Source organism: Paramormyrops kingsleyae, chromosome 22, assembly GCF_048594095.1.
Source record: "Paramormyrops kingsleyae isolate MSU_618 chromosome 22, PKINGS_0.4, whole genome shotgun sequence".
NCBI classification, from domain to species: domain Eukaryota; kingdom Metazoa; phylum Chordata; class Actinopteri; order Osteoglossiformes; family Mormyridae; genus Paramormyrops; species Paramormyrops kingsleyae.
Window position 1 is genome coordinate 3,574,090 of NC_132818.1, and position 15,480 is coordinate 3,589,569.

General features: G+C 38.4%; 1 protein-coding gene across 3 annotated transcripts in view; it reads left to right on the plus strand.

Moving 5' to 3' along the window:
• Window positions 1–15,480, plus strand: part of LOC111859762 (vesicle-fusing ATPase-like) — a 44,566-nt gene that overhangs the window by 25,016 nt on the left and 4,070 nt on the right. For 2 of the 3 annotated variants that reach the window (XM_023842732.2, XM_023842731.2), the window contains 12 exons: window positions 1,348–1,547; window positions 3,430–3,595; window positions 3,993–4,067; window positions 4,583–4,770; window positions 5,371–5,466; window positions 5,709–5,865; window positions 6,553–6,686; window positions 6,823–6,889; window positions 7,801–7,880; window positions 8,688–8,822; window positions 9,419–9,532; window positions 9,732–9,783. In XM_023842732.2, coding sequence (XP_023698500.1) covers window positions 1,348–1,547; window positions 3,430–3,595; window positions 3,993–4,067; window positions 4,583–4,770; window positions 5,371–5,466; window positions 5,709–5,865; window positions 6,553–6,686; window positions 6,823–6,889; window positions 7,801–7,880; window positions 8,688–8,822; window positions 9,419–9,532; window positions 9,732–9,783 — 1,464 coding nt within the window. Of the gene's footprint in view, window positions 1–1,347; window positions 1,548–3,429; window positions 3,596–3,992; window positions 4,068–4,582; window positions 4,771–5,370; window positions 5,467–5,708; window positions 5,866–6,552; window positions 6,687–6,822; window positions 6,890–7,800; window positions 7,881–8,687; window positions 8,823–9,418; window positions 9,533–9,731; window positions 9,788–15,480 lie in introns of all 3 variants that reach the window. The other variant, XM_023842733.2, reaches the window with a different exon arrangement.

Here is a 15,480-nt window from a genome sequence, read left to right on the forward strand (position 1 = left end):
TTACAGAAAAAGATCTAAGCAACTGAATCCAAGAGGGCTACACATTCAAGCACAGAACTGTGAAAGTGTCAAGCACACTAACAATTGAAGAGAGAGTAGTTAATAGTCACAGAAAGCAACACAAATTGTAAAAGTAATATTTCCTTCTTCAGTGTTTGGCTGTTGACAGAAGTGGTAAATTGGGAATCAGCCAGTTGGGAAGGAGATATATGCTAATGTAATAGCAAGTGGGATCAAAAACACAAACCCACAGAAACTCCCACCCAACACGGCAGAGCAGATCTGCAAAATAATTCAGACAATTATTTTAATGTGAATTTTAATTAATTTATAGGCATACAGTGCCTTCAGAACCCTCCCTTTCTCCAGACATTACCGTGTGTTATTTCATAACAGATTGATAGCAAAATGAAATTCAGTCAACAGTACACCATATAGATTAAGTAAAAACACATTATGTATTTTTGAAAATGTATTAAAATGTAAAAACTTGAAATTTACTATAATATTCCAAATTAAGGTCTTCCTGTCCGGTAGATCAGAGTGCATGACATCCACATCACAGTGACCTCCTTCAATGTTGAGTGTAAGAGGCGACTGGCCAAATTGGGTAGCAAGAAGGACCTTGTTCAAGTGTGTGACCAATAACTCAATGGCCACTGTAACAGATCATTAGTTCTTGTTTCAAGATGGGAGATCTTGCTAAAAGGACAGCTACTTCTCAGTGGCAGGAACTGGTCAGGATTAACGGGAAGGTAAATGAAGTCAAACACAGAGAGGTCCTTGAAGAAACCCTACTCCAGAGCATGTATAAACTTGCCAACTAGCCAAGACAATGCTGGAATGGCTTCAGTGTCCTTGAGTGGTCCAGCCAAGGGTGAAATAGAAAATCTGTTTACGGCAGTTCTGATCCAGTCTGAGAGGATGTAGATGGGAGATTTCAATTAGCAAGAATTCCTAGAGATGTGTTTTCTGTTTTCCATTACAGAGTATTTTGTGTCTCTTAGTGGCAAAAAATATTATCAATCCATTTTAAGTAAGTTTACAACACAATCATCTTTGTAAAGAAAAGTGTATGTAATAATTTCTGTAAGCACTATATTTCCTATTTTATGGTTTATTCTACTATGATGCTTTGTAAAATTAATTAAATCTATGCCTGTCACAGTGAAACTTATGACAATCCCAGAAATGAAGTGTAGGTGGGAAAGTATTTGCTTGCTTATCATTTTTTTTATAGATGCCATGAAATTCATTGGTCACATCCAAAACTCCTTTACTTGAGATGAAGGGTTATAAACATACTAGGTCATAATTGTGCCTCCATTTGTCTTGTTTTTCCTCTAGGCTGTAAGCATGTTAAAGGCATCTTGCTCTTTGGTCCCCCTGGCTGTGGAAAGACTCTAATGGCCCGGCAGATTGGGAAGATGCTTAATGCCCGTGAGCCTAAGATTGTCAATGGGCCTGAAATTCTGAACAAATACGTGGGGGAATCAGAGGCTAACATTCGTAAACTCTTTGCTGAGGCTGAAGAAGAGCAGAAGAGAGTAAGTAACTCCAACAGGCTTGCCAATTACACATATGCTTGTGTGTACACAGTCAGAAGAAAAGTACCAATTTATAACTTTTGATGGTACAATTAGTTGTCACTCAGGTTGTACCCACAAGGATCTGTCAGTTGTATCCTAGCAGTACGTAAATGTACCATTGTGGATACATTAATGTTGTTTGTATCATAGGGAAAAACCAGAGGTGTACCCTTTTTCTGGCAGTGTATATTAGGCAAATAAAAAAAAAAACATGCACAAACACACACTTACAACACATACAGTACAAAAGAAGAGCAGACAGTAAAAGGGATGTTCAGCTTCAGTTTGTACTTAAGAAGCAGAGTTGTGCATCATTCAAAACTGAACTAAGAATGGCCCTGAAATTCGAATTCAGTTTGTGAATTTGGATTGAATTTGAATTGCGGTTGAAAACCAGATGCAGAATTGCAGCTCAAATTCTGAATTTAAAAAAGTAGAATTAAAAAGGAAATTAATTCAAACAAATTCAGATACATTGTTTTGGTGCAGCTTTCAGCAATGCAGCTTAACATTTCAATATGAATTACACATAAATATGTTAAAATACACAGTGTATACTGTATTATTGGTATAAAAATGCCATGTTATAGAGAATGAATAAATGAAGTGTCACCTTTAGAATTAATAATTAAACTGCCATTTTGTGTACCATAAGCAGCATCTAAGTATACTTTAACATCTTAACATATCTTACCAGCTTTAATGTATATTAATAATAAAACATTATATGATAATAACAAACATTATGATCATATAATAATATAATGCTTGTTATTAATATATATTAAACTGTATGGTTTAGTATGACTCAGTGGGTTAAGCCTCTGTGCCTATGGTCAGAAGGTCCCTGGTTCGAGCCTGGCTTTGACAGAATAATGTCTGTGAGTCCTTGAGTAAGGCCCTTAACCCCCAGCTCCATGGGTGTAGCTATCGACTCTGCAGACAGTTGGCGCCTTCTGCACACTGTGCGCCTCAGCATGCCTTGTCCCCGCTCTGTGATTTTACGTGGCCTACCACTTTAAGGCTGAGTTGCTGTTGTTCCCGGTTGCTTCCACTTTGTTATAATACCACTAACAGTTGACCGTGGAATATTTAGTAGTGAGGAAATTTTACAAATGGATTGTTTCACAGGGGGCATCCTATCATGGTACCTTGCTTGAATTCACTGAGCTCCTGAGAGCAACCCATTCTTTCGCGAATGTTTGTAGAAGCAGTCTGCATGCCTAGGTGCTTGATTTTATACACATGTAGCTATGGAGGTGATTGTAGCACCTGAATTCAGTGATCTGGAGGGGTGTCCCAATACTTTTGGCAATATAGTGTATAAACAATATGAGTAATATAAATGACACTTTAAGATATGGACATTAAGACAGGCACAAAGAAATACAGGTAGCCACCTAATTGTTGGGGAAAGATTCTGCAAATTGACATTTAAATGAAATGTACAATAAATGTATAGTTGTAGTTTCAGAGTTACATGTCACAATTAGGACTCTGAGCATTCAGGTAAAAACACATTTATTGCCAACATTTCTAGTTGATCCATCCAGTACTTCTAGAAATTGTACAGTTTGGTGAATGTGTGAGGAGTACAGATTAGATGGGCAGGAAAGGTGACAGGGCTGTTCAGGGCATGCAATACTGTCGTTCCAACGTTTTTATTCATTTTTCTTTCTCTGTTCTTTCTTTCTCAATATCTTAAGCTCTGTATGCCACTGTTTCATTAGTTCATTAATATGGCATGTCAACACTAAAGATGTTGCTTTCCTAACCACATGTTACATGTACAGCAGTGTCATTTTTTGCATTTAACTTTGCTCCCTCTTGGTCTTTACAGCTAGGTGCTAACAGTGGTCTGCACATCATAATTTTCGATGAGCTTGATGCCATATGCAAGCAGCGTGGCACTGGAGCCAGTAGCACAGGCGTTCATGACACGGTGGTCAACCAGCTGCTGTCCAAGATCGATGGTGTGGAGCAGCTAAACAACATCCTTGTCATAGGTGCGACAGTTTCTCCATGGATTCTGAGGTGGCTCTACCACCTAAGGCAGGGTTATTCAAATCACGGTCCTCGAGGTCCGAGCACGGCTGGTTTTCCAGCCTTCCTTTACCTGTCAGTCAGGTGTGAAGCCTCTGACCAATCAGAATCAGTAATTATTAAACTAACTACCTGGGACAACTGAAAACAAGGCCTGGATTTGGAATCGAGGTACAGATTTGAAGAACCTTGACCTAAGGCATACTCAGCAGAAAGGAGAGTGTGATTTACTGTGAGCGTGCATAAGGCTACTGGCCGGTTAAGTGAAATGTTTTGATGTTTTGCTGTGGCAGGTTAATCACGCACCCTTCTTTCAGAGATGACTGTGTAACGTGTTTGTTTGGCAATACTTGTCCTTAGGAATGACAAACAGACCAGATTTGATTGATGAAGCTCTGATGAGACCAGGAAGATTTGAGGTTAAAATGGAAATTGGTAAGAAAAATTGGCCTGCCATCTGGAAAAACCTGCTCTTGGTCTATTTTATTAAGCTTTTCCATATTTTAGGTGTAATATATGTAGATTTGATAGAGACCCACCAACATACACTAATAAATTCAGATATGTTTTATAATTTTGGGACAAACTGAAAACTTTAGACGTTAGTTGGATAACGATAAATGACATTTTATCTTGGAATATGGAATGTGTAAGAGATCTTCCATATAGGAAATGTTAACTTGGTCATGTAGCCCAGGAAACGTTAACTTTGTATGTTAATGAATTTTTTATAATGTCAAAACAACCTTTTTAGCAATCATGTTAACAGAATGATCCTCATAGATGAAATATCTTAATGTATTTATATGAGTGGTACAGAACCTTTCATTTCTTATAAAGCCTTTCTATTCTACTATTACTTTCATGTACTACTCTGCCAGAATCCCTCACCACTTATCTCTTGTTAGTTTTACAGTCTTTAAAAAAAAGTCTTCCATCTTCTCCTCCAGGCCTACCTGATGAAAAGGGCCGGCTGCAGATTCTTAATATTCACACAGCCAAGATGCGCGAGTTCAAATTGCTGTCCAACGACGTGGATTTGCCAGAACTGGCAACAGAGACCAAGAACTACAGTGGTGCTGAGCTGGAGGGTCTGGTTCGGGCTGCCCAGTCCACTGCCATGAATCGCCACATCAAGGTCCTTCATTCACTTACACTGAGCTTCCTTTCAGGGTTGCATTCTCACAATTTTCATTTGCTGTCACCACATTATGTTTTCTGCACTGCCGAATATTCTGCCTTCCCCGTGTCTCGCTCAGTTGAATATGTTATCAGATTAGTTCTCAGGCATTATCCAAGCCGTCTTTGTCCTGTAGTACTCAACATAAATATTGCACCTTTAAACCAGAATACTTTTTATAAAATGAAAAATGCTTTAAAATGTGTTAAAATCAATGAGAACTGAATGTAAATTATATATCTTATAACTGATTTGCAAAAATATTAAATGTAGAAATGTAGAAACATTTATTTTATTTATTTAGTTAATATAAACTCATGACTTACACAAATTACTGACAGTGGAAATGGCATTTTTAGGATTATGTTTAGATGTTGTTAGAAAGTTCTTTCTGGCTAGTTTAATAATTTAAAAGATTTTTCTTGACAGTGCAGTGATCTAGGAAAACTGTATACAGCCTTTGCTACATTTTACATTTGTTTGTTTTTGGATACCACTGCTACAACTAAACCACATAAGCTTTTGCTTTATCCGATATGCCGCTGTCTTCCTGTGCAGGCTAGTACCACAGTAGAAGTGGACATGGAGAAAGCAGAGAAGCTGCAAGTCCATCGTGCAGACTTCCTAGGGTCCTTAAATAACGACATCAAGCCCGTAAGTCTCTGCTTTGACCTGCACTGGAAGCCTTTGCGCCCTGAACTGCAAATCATACTGCAGTGTTGTATTAATCATTTAATAAATCAATAGATGCTTTGAGATTATACAGACAGTCTCTGAAAATGAAGTTCTAGAAGGTACAGCTTAAATTTTTTGTTAGTAAAGTGTACATGTGAATTTTTCATATGAAAATATATCCTTTCCTTGATTGATTAATCTTGGGATTCTGCCTTCACCAGGCTTTTGGCACCAACCAAGAAGACTATGCCAGCTACATTATGAATGGCATCATTAAATGGGGAGACTCCGTGACCCGCGTCTTAGATGATGGGGAGCTGCTGGTTCAGCAGACAAAGAACAGTGATCGTACACCTCTGGTGGCTGTGCTTTTGGAAGGTTATTGAAGACTCTTAAATACTCTCATTCTGTGCTGACATCGTCACACAGAAACATTGTAATAAAGTTATTGAACGTGGAAGACTTTAACTGACAAGCATACAAAATATGTTTTAATAATACGTTTTTCATAATAATAAGAATAAGTTTTATTCTGTTATGAGAGGAGAATACAGGAAGAATTCACATCTGAAATATTTATGAATATCAGATTGATGGCTGCTAGCTGCATTTAACTGTCTGTAATAGACAGTGTAAAGATAATTTATGCTTTTTTAAGCCAGCATTATCATTTAAGCCATCATATCTAAGAATGAAAAAGTAAAAATACGTTTGGTCACTTTCACCTGCCAAGGACCTATAATACTGGTGGCACAAACCACTTATGACTTAAACCAGGATTTTGACAGCAAACAGAAAAGTACTATTTCAGAATGAGCTTGTTAATTTTGAACTAAAAATCAAGTTTCATACTTTACATAAGATGCGTGTGGCAAGTTAACTTTCCGAAGCAAGATATTTAAAGATGGATAAACCTAATAGTTAAAAATAATAATAATCCCTAAGGGGAAGTTAAATATCGAATCTGTCATGTGGAATCTTTTGTTAAAGGTGTTAAAAGCCAGTTGTGAGAAATGGTACGGGTGCTATGGGGAGTTTAAAGCCTTCGTCCTGCCACCCTACTAGGACCACCCCACAGTGGCAAGACTGCACTGGCTGCCAAGATCTCAGAGGATTCCCAGTTTCCCTTTATCAAGATCTGCTCTCCGGATAAGATGATTGGCCACTCAGAGATCTCCAAGTGCCAAGCGATTAAGAAGGTGAAAGGGGTGGCCATTTCTCAAATGATCTCCTTGCCTTTTGCATTCGGGAAATCAAGATAGCTTAATCCCGCACATTTTTCCTGCAATGCCCCATGAATTAGTTGAAACCAGACTCTCACTGTGTTTGTGACAGATCTTCGACGATGCCTACAAATCCCAGCTAAGCTGCGTGGTGGTGGATGACATTGAGCGTCTGCTTGGTAAGCAGGCATGAACACCCACCCGTGGTCAGCTCAGTCTCTGGACAAAATGTTTGGCAGCTTAATGAGACTGAAGCTCTGTGGGTGTTTTACAAAAAACTGAGTAAAATCTACAACCATGGTATTAATAGAAGTCATTTTTTTGTGCATGTTTCATTCTCCGTTCAGGTTAGGGTGACTGGATAATCCATGTCAGGGAGGATATTTTGAGCTACTTCAGGTTTTGCAAACTGCATGAAAACTGAAAAGCTGTATTTGGTTAAATGTTTCGGTTTTTCTTGGACTTTGACTGGTATTTTTCCTTGATTGAAAGGCTCATCCAGATGTTTCACATTAGCATTAGTGACACGTGCATGATTACTAGAGACTGACCAGTCAGCACACAGCAAGTACTTAGTGCAATGAAATTCAGGTTCTTTTAAATGAAATGGTAGTTTACAAATCCTAACCTAGCTCAGTTTCTGGGATGACCTAATTCAGGCCAGAGAAGAATATATATGTTTCTGTCCTGTGTACTGGATTAATGGCCTTAGGCTTAAATATAAGGGACTTGTGGCTACAAGCCCACAGAGATCTTAAATGCCCAATGGAGAACTGAATATGTGCTTAATTTCATTCCAGCCAGTTTAATTTTCATTTCATTTTAACTTGGTAAGGATAAGCTGGTTGGACGATGGATGGATGAAGTTTTTTTTGTAGTTAATCATCTGATGTCTTTTATTTGTGTCAGATCAGAAAAAATATCAAATGACATAGTAATTGTACTAAGTGATGTTTTCTGTACTAGCAGAGTGGCTACAAAGGTGTGACCCTTTATAGACCACAATGGTTGCTGAGTATTTGATTCAGGGATATTTGGCTCTGGGTCATTAAGAATACACACTGAATCCTTCTTTCATGTCTTCTCCCAGATTATGTTCCTATTGGGCCACGTTTCTCCAATCTCGTCTTGCAGGCTCTGCTTGTGTTGCTGAAGAAACCCCCACCTAAGGTGAGCATATACAGTACCTGAGGTTGTTGTACATCCATTGTACTTAAACTGCATCTTATATAGAAAAATAACACTTAGTGTTTTGCACACTTTGCAATTCTGCGCCCATTTTATATAATTATAATTAAATCTTTATAAATTTTAAATCTTTTTATATAATGGAAAATAAGTGGAACTTTTATTTAATTTGCAGCAAACTACAATAATTGTTTTTTTTAATACCAAAATGAATTGAGGTGCTATATGATACAAGATGTACAAAATGAGGGGGGTGGCCCTTCACAATTCATTAAAATTTGACAGTTACAAGAGTCAGAAAACTGCTTTGAATAGTGTTTTTTTATTAGTTGACCATTTTTAATGTTCAAATTTTAGTTCACAACAAGATTCATAACAACCTCTTGCAGGTCTTTGTTTGAAATGATTTCCCTATGAAGCAGAATTGCAGTTTGGAATTTTTTTCTCAGCCTGCAGCTACTCTATGACAGAATGACAGAACAATTGGGCTTTCTGCTTAACAAAACATGAATTGGAATTAAATTTTCATTTAATTTCTTTTAGTGGTGAGCAAATTGGTTAAGGTATGTGATGTCATTTGTATTAAGAGACTTATTTCAACTATAAAAAACATTGTTTTCGTTTGTAGTTTCAAAAACTAATTTGAAATTATGGAAGTACTCTGAAACTTGTGATTTTTATTACTTCTGTAGGGGTCAGTATTAATTACAGTATTGATTGAGTAAAGAAATGACTTACATTTACTCCAGCCATTCAGAGGCAAACAGATGTATTCCATACTCTCTGTAGGGACGCAAGCTGCTGATCATAGGAACAACCAGTCGGAAGGATGTGCTGCAAGAGATGGAGATGCTGGATGCATTCAGCACCACCATTCATGTTCCAAACATCTCAACTGGGGAACACCTGGTCGAGGCCTTGGAGGTACAGTAACAGCATGGATGGAGAAGGGAGAGAAAAGATAATGATGGAGAACAAATGGAGGAAAGAATATGACGAAATAGGAGATTTATTCTTTCAGGGTTTCACATGTACAGGGTTAAGTTAACTTTTTAACTTAGATACTGTAGCTAAAGAATGCATGTTTTAACAGAAAAAAATACATTTTTTGATCAGTATTTCAAGTGAAGTTACTGCCTCAGGGGTATGTTTGTTTTTGTGCCTTTTCTACTGACTGTATTCTCACAAACTCAAGTTATCTTTTGCTGTAAATAACTTTACAACATCTCTTCCTTAAGTTTATGTTTGTTGTTAATAGCAATGCATTTAATACCACAGAGGCTCACATGTTCAGTTCTGCGTGTTCAGTTCCTGCCTCCAGCTGTGAATTTTTATCTGCTTCCTCCTGCAGTCCAAAAGCATGCATTCAGGCAAATCAGCATCTCGAAATTCCCTGTAGTGTGTGACGCTGCGTGTCTGCTTTTGCTGCACTGCACCAAGCTGAATACAAAATACCCCAGCCTTATTAGTATGGCAATTAAACAATCTTGAACCTCGAATCTCCTTTTTGTCTCTGCCAGCTGCTTGGCAGCTTTACAGACAAAGAGAGGGCCACCATTTCACAGCAAGTTAAGGGCAAGAGAGTGCGGATTGGCATCAAGAAGCTGCTGATGCTTATTGAGATGTCCCTCCAGGTGCGGTTCACCTCATTAAATCCTTTGTAAAGCCTTGTCATTTTTCCATGATCCACAAAACATTTTGCCATGGACACAGACAAGCCTTTCCACAGGCATGGTTGTCTGTGTATGAACAGGTTGACGATCCCTGGTAATTAGAGTTTGTTACAGTGTCTGAATTTCTGCATGAACAGTATGTGATATGCTTGGTTTTCAGATGGACCAAGAATACAGAGTTGGCAAGTTTTTGTCTCTGCTCAAGGATGAAGGCACGTGAGTATTTCCCATCACCTCTTAGATATCCTCAGCTTACTGTAACTCATTGCATCTCCATTCATAAAAGTATTCTAGACCACCAGTTGAATTTTCTCACTCATATGTCATCAGTTCATCACTTCCTCTCCTGTATTTTCAAAACTCAGTTGCCTCACCACCTCCATAAATATGTTACGAATAATGAACAACAGCCTCTCCAATGCTGCACAGTTACTGCCATCTAGTTAATGTCATCTAGTTACAGTCCTGTGATCCTTTATTTGCCATTTTCAGAATTACAGGTACATTTGAATGATTTTTTTTGCATATCCCTTCTTATTCTCTTTTGAAACATACACTACACACAAATATACATATTTGAGAGCAAAGATTGGGGTCTGAGTGCAGGTCAGGCCATTTATCTGCCACCGCTGAAGTAATCCTGGGTGTTAAGGGCCTTGCTGAAGGGCCCAGTGGAGATGTAACTATTCATCTGAGTCCAGGCTTTCACCTGGCAACCATCCCATAACGGGAACAGAGCCTTAAACTACTGAGCCACACACTTCCCCCCCAAATAAGCACACTCTTGAAATTTTTTCTTTTCATGGAAAGTTTTGCTCATTCCTACATGCAGAATTCCTCTAACTGTGTGATGCTGGAAGGGTTTCTTGCATGTACTGTGTCTCTTTCAACTCCTGACACAGCATTTCAGTTGGATTACTATTTGGTCTTTGACTTCGGGATTCCAATACTGTCCATTTCTTTGTTTTGAGCCGCTCCTTTCTAGATGCCCACTATCATGTTAAAAGACCCATTTATTCAGCTGTTTTTTCATGGACGGCCTCACATTCTTCTCAAGCACTCTCTGGTATTATGTTGAATTCATAGTGGATGACGAGTTAGCTAGGCCTTGAGGCATTAAAGCAGCCCCAAACAAAAACAGTTTCACCACCATGCTTAATGAGCCTGAGGTTCTTTTTCTCAAATACTGGGGGTGGGGGGGAGCTGAGCTAATGCAAGAGGTAGAGAGATATTGTCCAGAAATAGTCAGGCTTACTTCAACGTACAGCACAGGCTCTGGAACCAAACTCATGGAGAGGGACTGGACTCTATTCCACTCTTGAATTGCCCTGGGTGAGAGGCTCCGGGCAGGTGTGGGCCTAATCGGTTTAGTGCCAATACATTGGAGTCTCTGCCCTTCGACTTCAAGTTTGGAGGGAGGTACTGACTGTTCTCTGTGCCTATGCATCAGTTCAGAATCTAGTCTTCTTGGAGACCTTGGGTGGGGTGCTGGAAGATTCCCTCTTTGGGAATTCCATTGTTGTACTGGGGAACTTTAGCGCTCATGTGGGTAATAACAATGAAACCTGGAAGGGTGTGACTGGGAGGAATGGCCTGCCTGATCTGAACCTAAGTGGTGCTCTGTTATTTGTAATTTGTTATTTTGTTTTATTTTTATTTATCTTGTTTTAGCCACAGTTTGTCTGTAACAAGCACCATCTTCAAGCCGTACAGTATTCATAGGTGTACCAGAATGCCCTTTAACAACACATTATGTAATAACTCTGCATTATGTTATAACCTAACAAAATGTAACAGATTTTCATCACATAATGTTGGATTATTACATAATGCATTGTAATACCACATAACAATGCATTATGTAATTATGTAACTTGACAAAATGTAAGAAATTTACAGCTTACATTATAATTTTGTTGCAACATTAACCTATTATTCATTATTATTATTATTATTATTATTATTATTACATTGTCCAAAGAAGAGCATCGGCATGTTTTTGTGATCCATTTCAGATGACTTCTGTGTCTCTGTGACAGAATAGCAGGCAAAAGTTCAAATAAAGAACTGCATAGAAAATATCGAGTGGGCCTAGTCACTTGTTAATTTATGAGGTTACCTACTTTTACCTGCTTTTGCTACAAAGGGATTTGAGAAACACTCGGTTAACAAGCAAATGGTCTTAAGTACGAGGTAACAAACTACTTAGCGTCATGAAGCTTTCGGGAAATGAACCCCTGAAACTGTACCTAATTATCCTAATGAAAATTTATTACATTTTGTTGAACTATTACATAATGCATCGTTATTACCTAATGTGTTGTTACACAACCGAAGCCATAGATCGTTGATCTATTTTGTTGTCATATCATCAGATCTATAGCGGCAGCACCACCCACTGCACCACTGAACCACCCTGACAGGCATGCATGATGTGCAATGTTAATATCAACATGGCATTTCATGCGCATGCAATTGTCACATAACAAGAATCGAGATAGTCTACTGTGTTCAAACCATCAATACGTTGCACTAAAACATTTTTACTCAGTCATAGGAAACCAAACTTAGGAAGCGTTTGCAGTTTTGATGATGGTTCCTTTTCACCATTATCTAGTAAATGTTAAAAAAAGCCTAAAGTTTACCGCCACTGCTTTTGCTTGAGCTCTGTATGTACTCTCTGAGGCAGTCACAATCATTCTCATGCTTGCTGTTGGACTCACTCGTAGATCTTGTGATGCATTTGCGAGAAATTTAAAAAAAAAGATAATTAAATGTGGAAAAGCAGATTTCACACTTCAGGAACAGGAGAGCCGGGAAGCAGGCGAGTGGAGCCGAACTTACGGGTAAAAGGGGTTTATTTAGGGCGGACTGGCGACGGACACCAAACATTACATGACACCACAATGACAGACCTAGGGAAACTCACGCAGACGCGGACTAAATACACAAGACAGATTGAATTGAACAAGCAATCGGTGATTACAATCGGGGTAGTACACGTAGGTAATGAGGGGCGTGGCACACACGAGGATCGTACGAGCCGGGTATGACAGCAGACAACTGGTCACGAAAAGACATTTGTCTTCTGAATATGGAAATATTTTGTATTCTGTACACTTTCGAAATTGAGCAGAACCAAAGTGATTTGCCAGCTCTGCTTTGTGTCTGCTGGCACAACACAAGGCACCACTAACTTATTTGCAAGACTCTGCTGTTAGATAAGTTCTATTTAGCTACAGTATATAGTTAATTTTCAATTCCTAAATAATCGCAAAAACTTCAAATATTGCAATGTGAACTTTTTACAATATCGTTCAGCTCTATCACACAATATGTTCCCAAAAGATAATTTATAGTAATTGCTTACATGTACCGTATTATGTAAAATGATGTGGCTAAGAAACAGGGCTAACCTTCGTTTTAGCAGCTGTGCTGCCCAAAGTGGTAAAAGAGATTGTTTTTGTTAGTTTGTTCTAGGGCTGGACGATTCTGGTTAAAATGTGAAGCACGATTTTTCTCCATGTGAATTGAGATAACGATTCTCTCAGATGATTCTCCTTCTTTCAGTAAAAACATTTATTGCACTAAAGTGAAAATGTGCTTTTGACAATGGCTTTCAACAATAAAAAAATATACATAGCACTTGAAAGTTTCTTGTAACAATTTTTTTTCCCTTTCTTTTCCTTTTTTTAGACCCTTAAATGTAAACTTAAAATCTGTTTAACGTAAATAATAGAACGTAAATTAAAATATTTTTTTTAAATAATAAACATATAGCACTTGTGTTTTTGGGCACTCAGTCAACTACAGCACTTATAAGTTTTTGGCCAAGAACACTAGCTTAACAACATTTTGAGGCTTAAGAGAGGAACACAAGCATGACACAATGTTCCCTCCTGTGCTGAAAACCCTTTCCGAGGGGGAAGTTGTTGCAGTGATACATAGGTATTTCCTGGCCAAGACAGACAATCTTGGATATTGACCCTTGTGTTCTTTCCACCAGACTAAGGGGTCATCTTCACTGCCAATGTTTCTTGTGAACAGGTATGAGCCTAGCTCTATGTCAACATCACACTCCTTAGAAGAAGCATCAGATGGTGCTGCTGCAACGTTACCCTCTGGCGATTTAAAAAAAAAAAGCTCCCCAGGGTCTTTCTCTTCTTTTCTGCAGAGGGCAGTGTAGTGCAGTGCAGGCTGCGCAGTGGGGGCAGTGGGGGCAGTTGTGGGAAGAGTTTGCTTTAAAAAAAGGAAAGATCACAAAAATATCTTAATACACTAAACTTGAAAACTAAATATCTCGGCAGTTAAAAACCAAAGTGGTTTATCAATTTCCACATTTTTATGCAACTGTAAAAAATGTAGCTGAACGTAAATTATACTGTTGGACAAAAAAGTTTCTTGTAACGATATACTTACAATGGCAGTAGTAGTCATCTCATTCTTGAGTCTGGCCTTAATAATGGCTTTGTTGTCCTCGCTGACATAGTCCAGTTTAAATCGAGGAGGTCTTGAGTGTTTGGATCACTGTATTTTTCTTTAAGGTAATGCAGGATTTTTTACTTCAATGATCGTGTAAGATCCGTGTCATCTTCCTGCACTGCCATCATCAATAGCAGTTTGCTGTTCAAGGATCCTCTGGACCATAGCTTATCGGGATCCCCATCTTGTTGGGCACTCAGTTTTAACCTGGTGTTCAGGTAGGTTGAGGCCCTTTTGGGCAGCACCAAGCTCCACTTCCAGGTGTGACTGAAGTAGGCCACAAGCTTTTTGCAGAGCCGCGAATCTTTCACTGCATTCCCTACAAATAAAATTATTCCTTGTTATAAACTCTATATAATAATATACAATGAAGGGAGACAAGCACAATTTATTTTCAGCATAAGCTTGTGGGTGCTAACATTTAAAGATATTAAAACATTTCTATATATAATTCAAGCAGTAATAATTAAAAGCCACACATTTAAATTATAGAAACAGTGAAGTTTTCAATGTTATTTAAATTCAAAGGTGTTAAACAGACCCATTCAACCTTTTTTTTTCTTTTCTATTATCCTGCTTGCATTTGGTTAAGACATGTTTATAAACATACAGTAGCTAATGTGTAGTCTGTTATTTCTTTTTTCTGTCATGTCATTGTATAATTAAATCCTTAGAAACATTAAAGCACATTTTTCTGATTTAAATGAACATTTTAAGATTTTACTGTGCGATTAACTTTAATACAAAACTCACCTATGGCCAAGTGTAGCCTATGGCCAAAACACTGAAGCCTCGTCCAGTTGTTTAGGGACATTGTTTTATGAGATTTGGACCACTGTCTGTGGTGATGCACACCATTTTTTCCTCATCCAAATACCAGGAGTTAAGACTCTACTTCAGTCCTTCTGCCAGTTCCTCCCTGGTGTGATCAGCTGGGGAAAACGCTGTCCGTAGGCACTGGCTTTTCATGTTGAAGTCACTTGTTATGAAATGCACTGTCCATAGCATGGCTTGACTGCGAAGTTTTGCACAGTTTGCAGTTCTTTCTCGACTGTCATTCGACACTGGTTGTAAGGACTAGGTAAGGCAACAGTTGAAAATTATTTGCGAGAGGGAAGAGAGTAGCGCTTGTTTAGAGTCTTTATCATTGCCTTAAATCCTTTATTTTCAACTGTGCTGATTGGAGCCATGTCTTTGGCCAAGTGATAGGTGATAGCGTTGGTTATATCTTTGTGCCACTGGGAACTTGAAGAATATGGTGATGCACCGTATAACGTCTGATTTATGGATGTTTGTGTGGTCTTCCGACTGGCACTTTCAGTTGTGGGTTCTTGTCTCGTACTGTTATTTTGTGGTGTCTTTTTAGGTGATTGTAGAGATTGGTGGTGTTACCTCACGGTGCAGCAACACTGCTAAAGCGCTGCTTA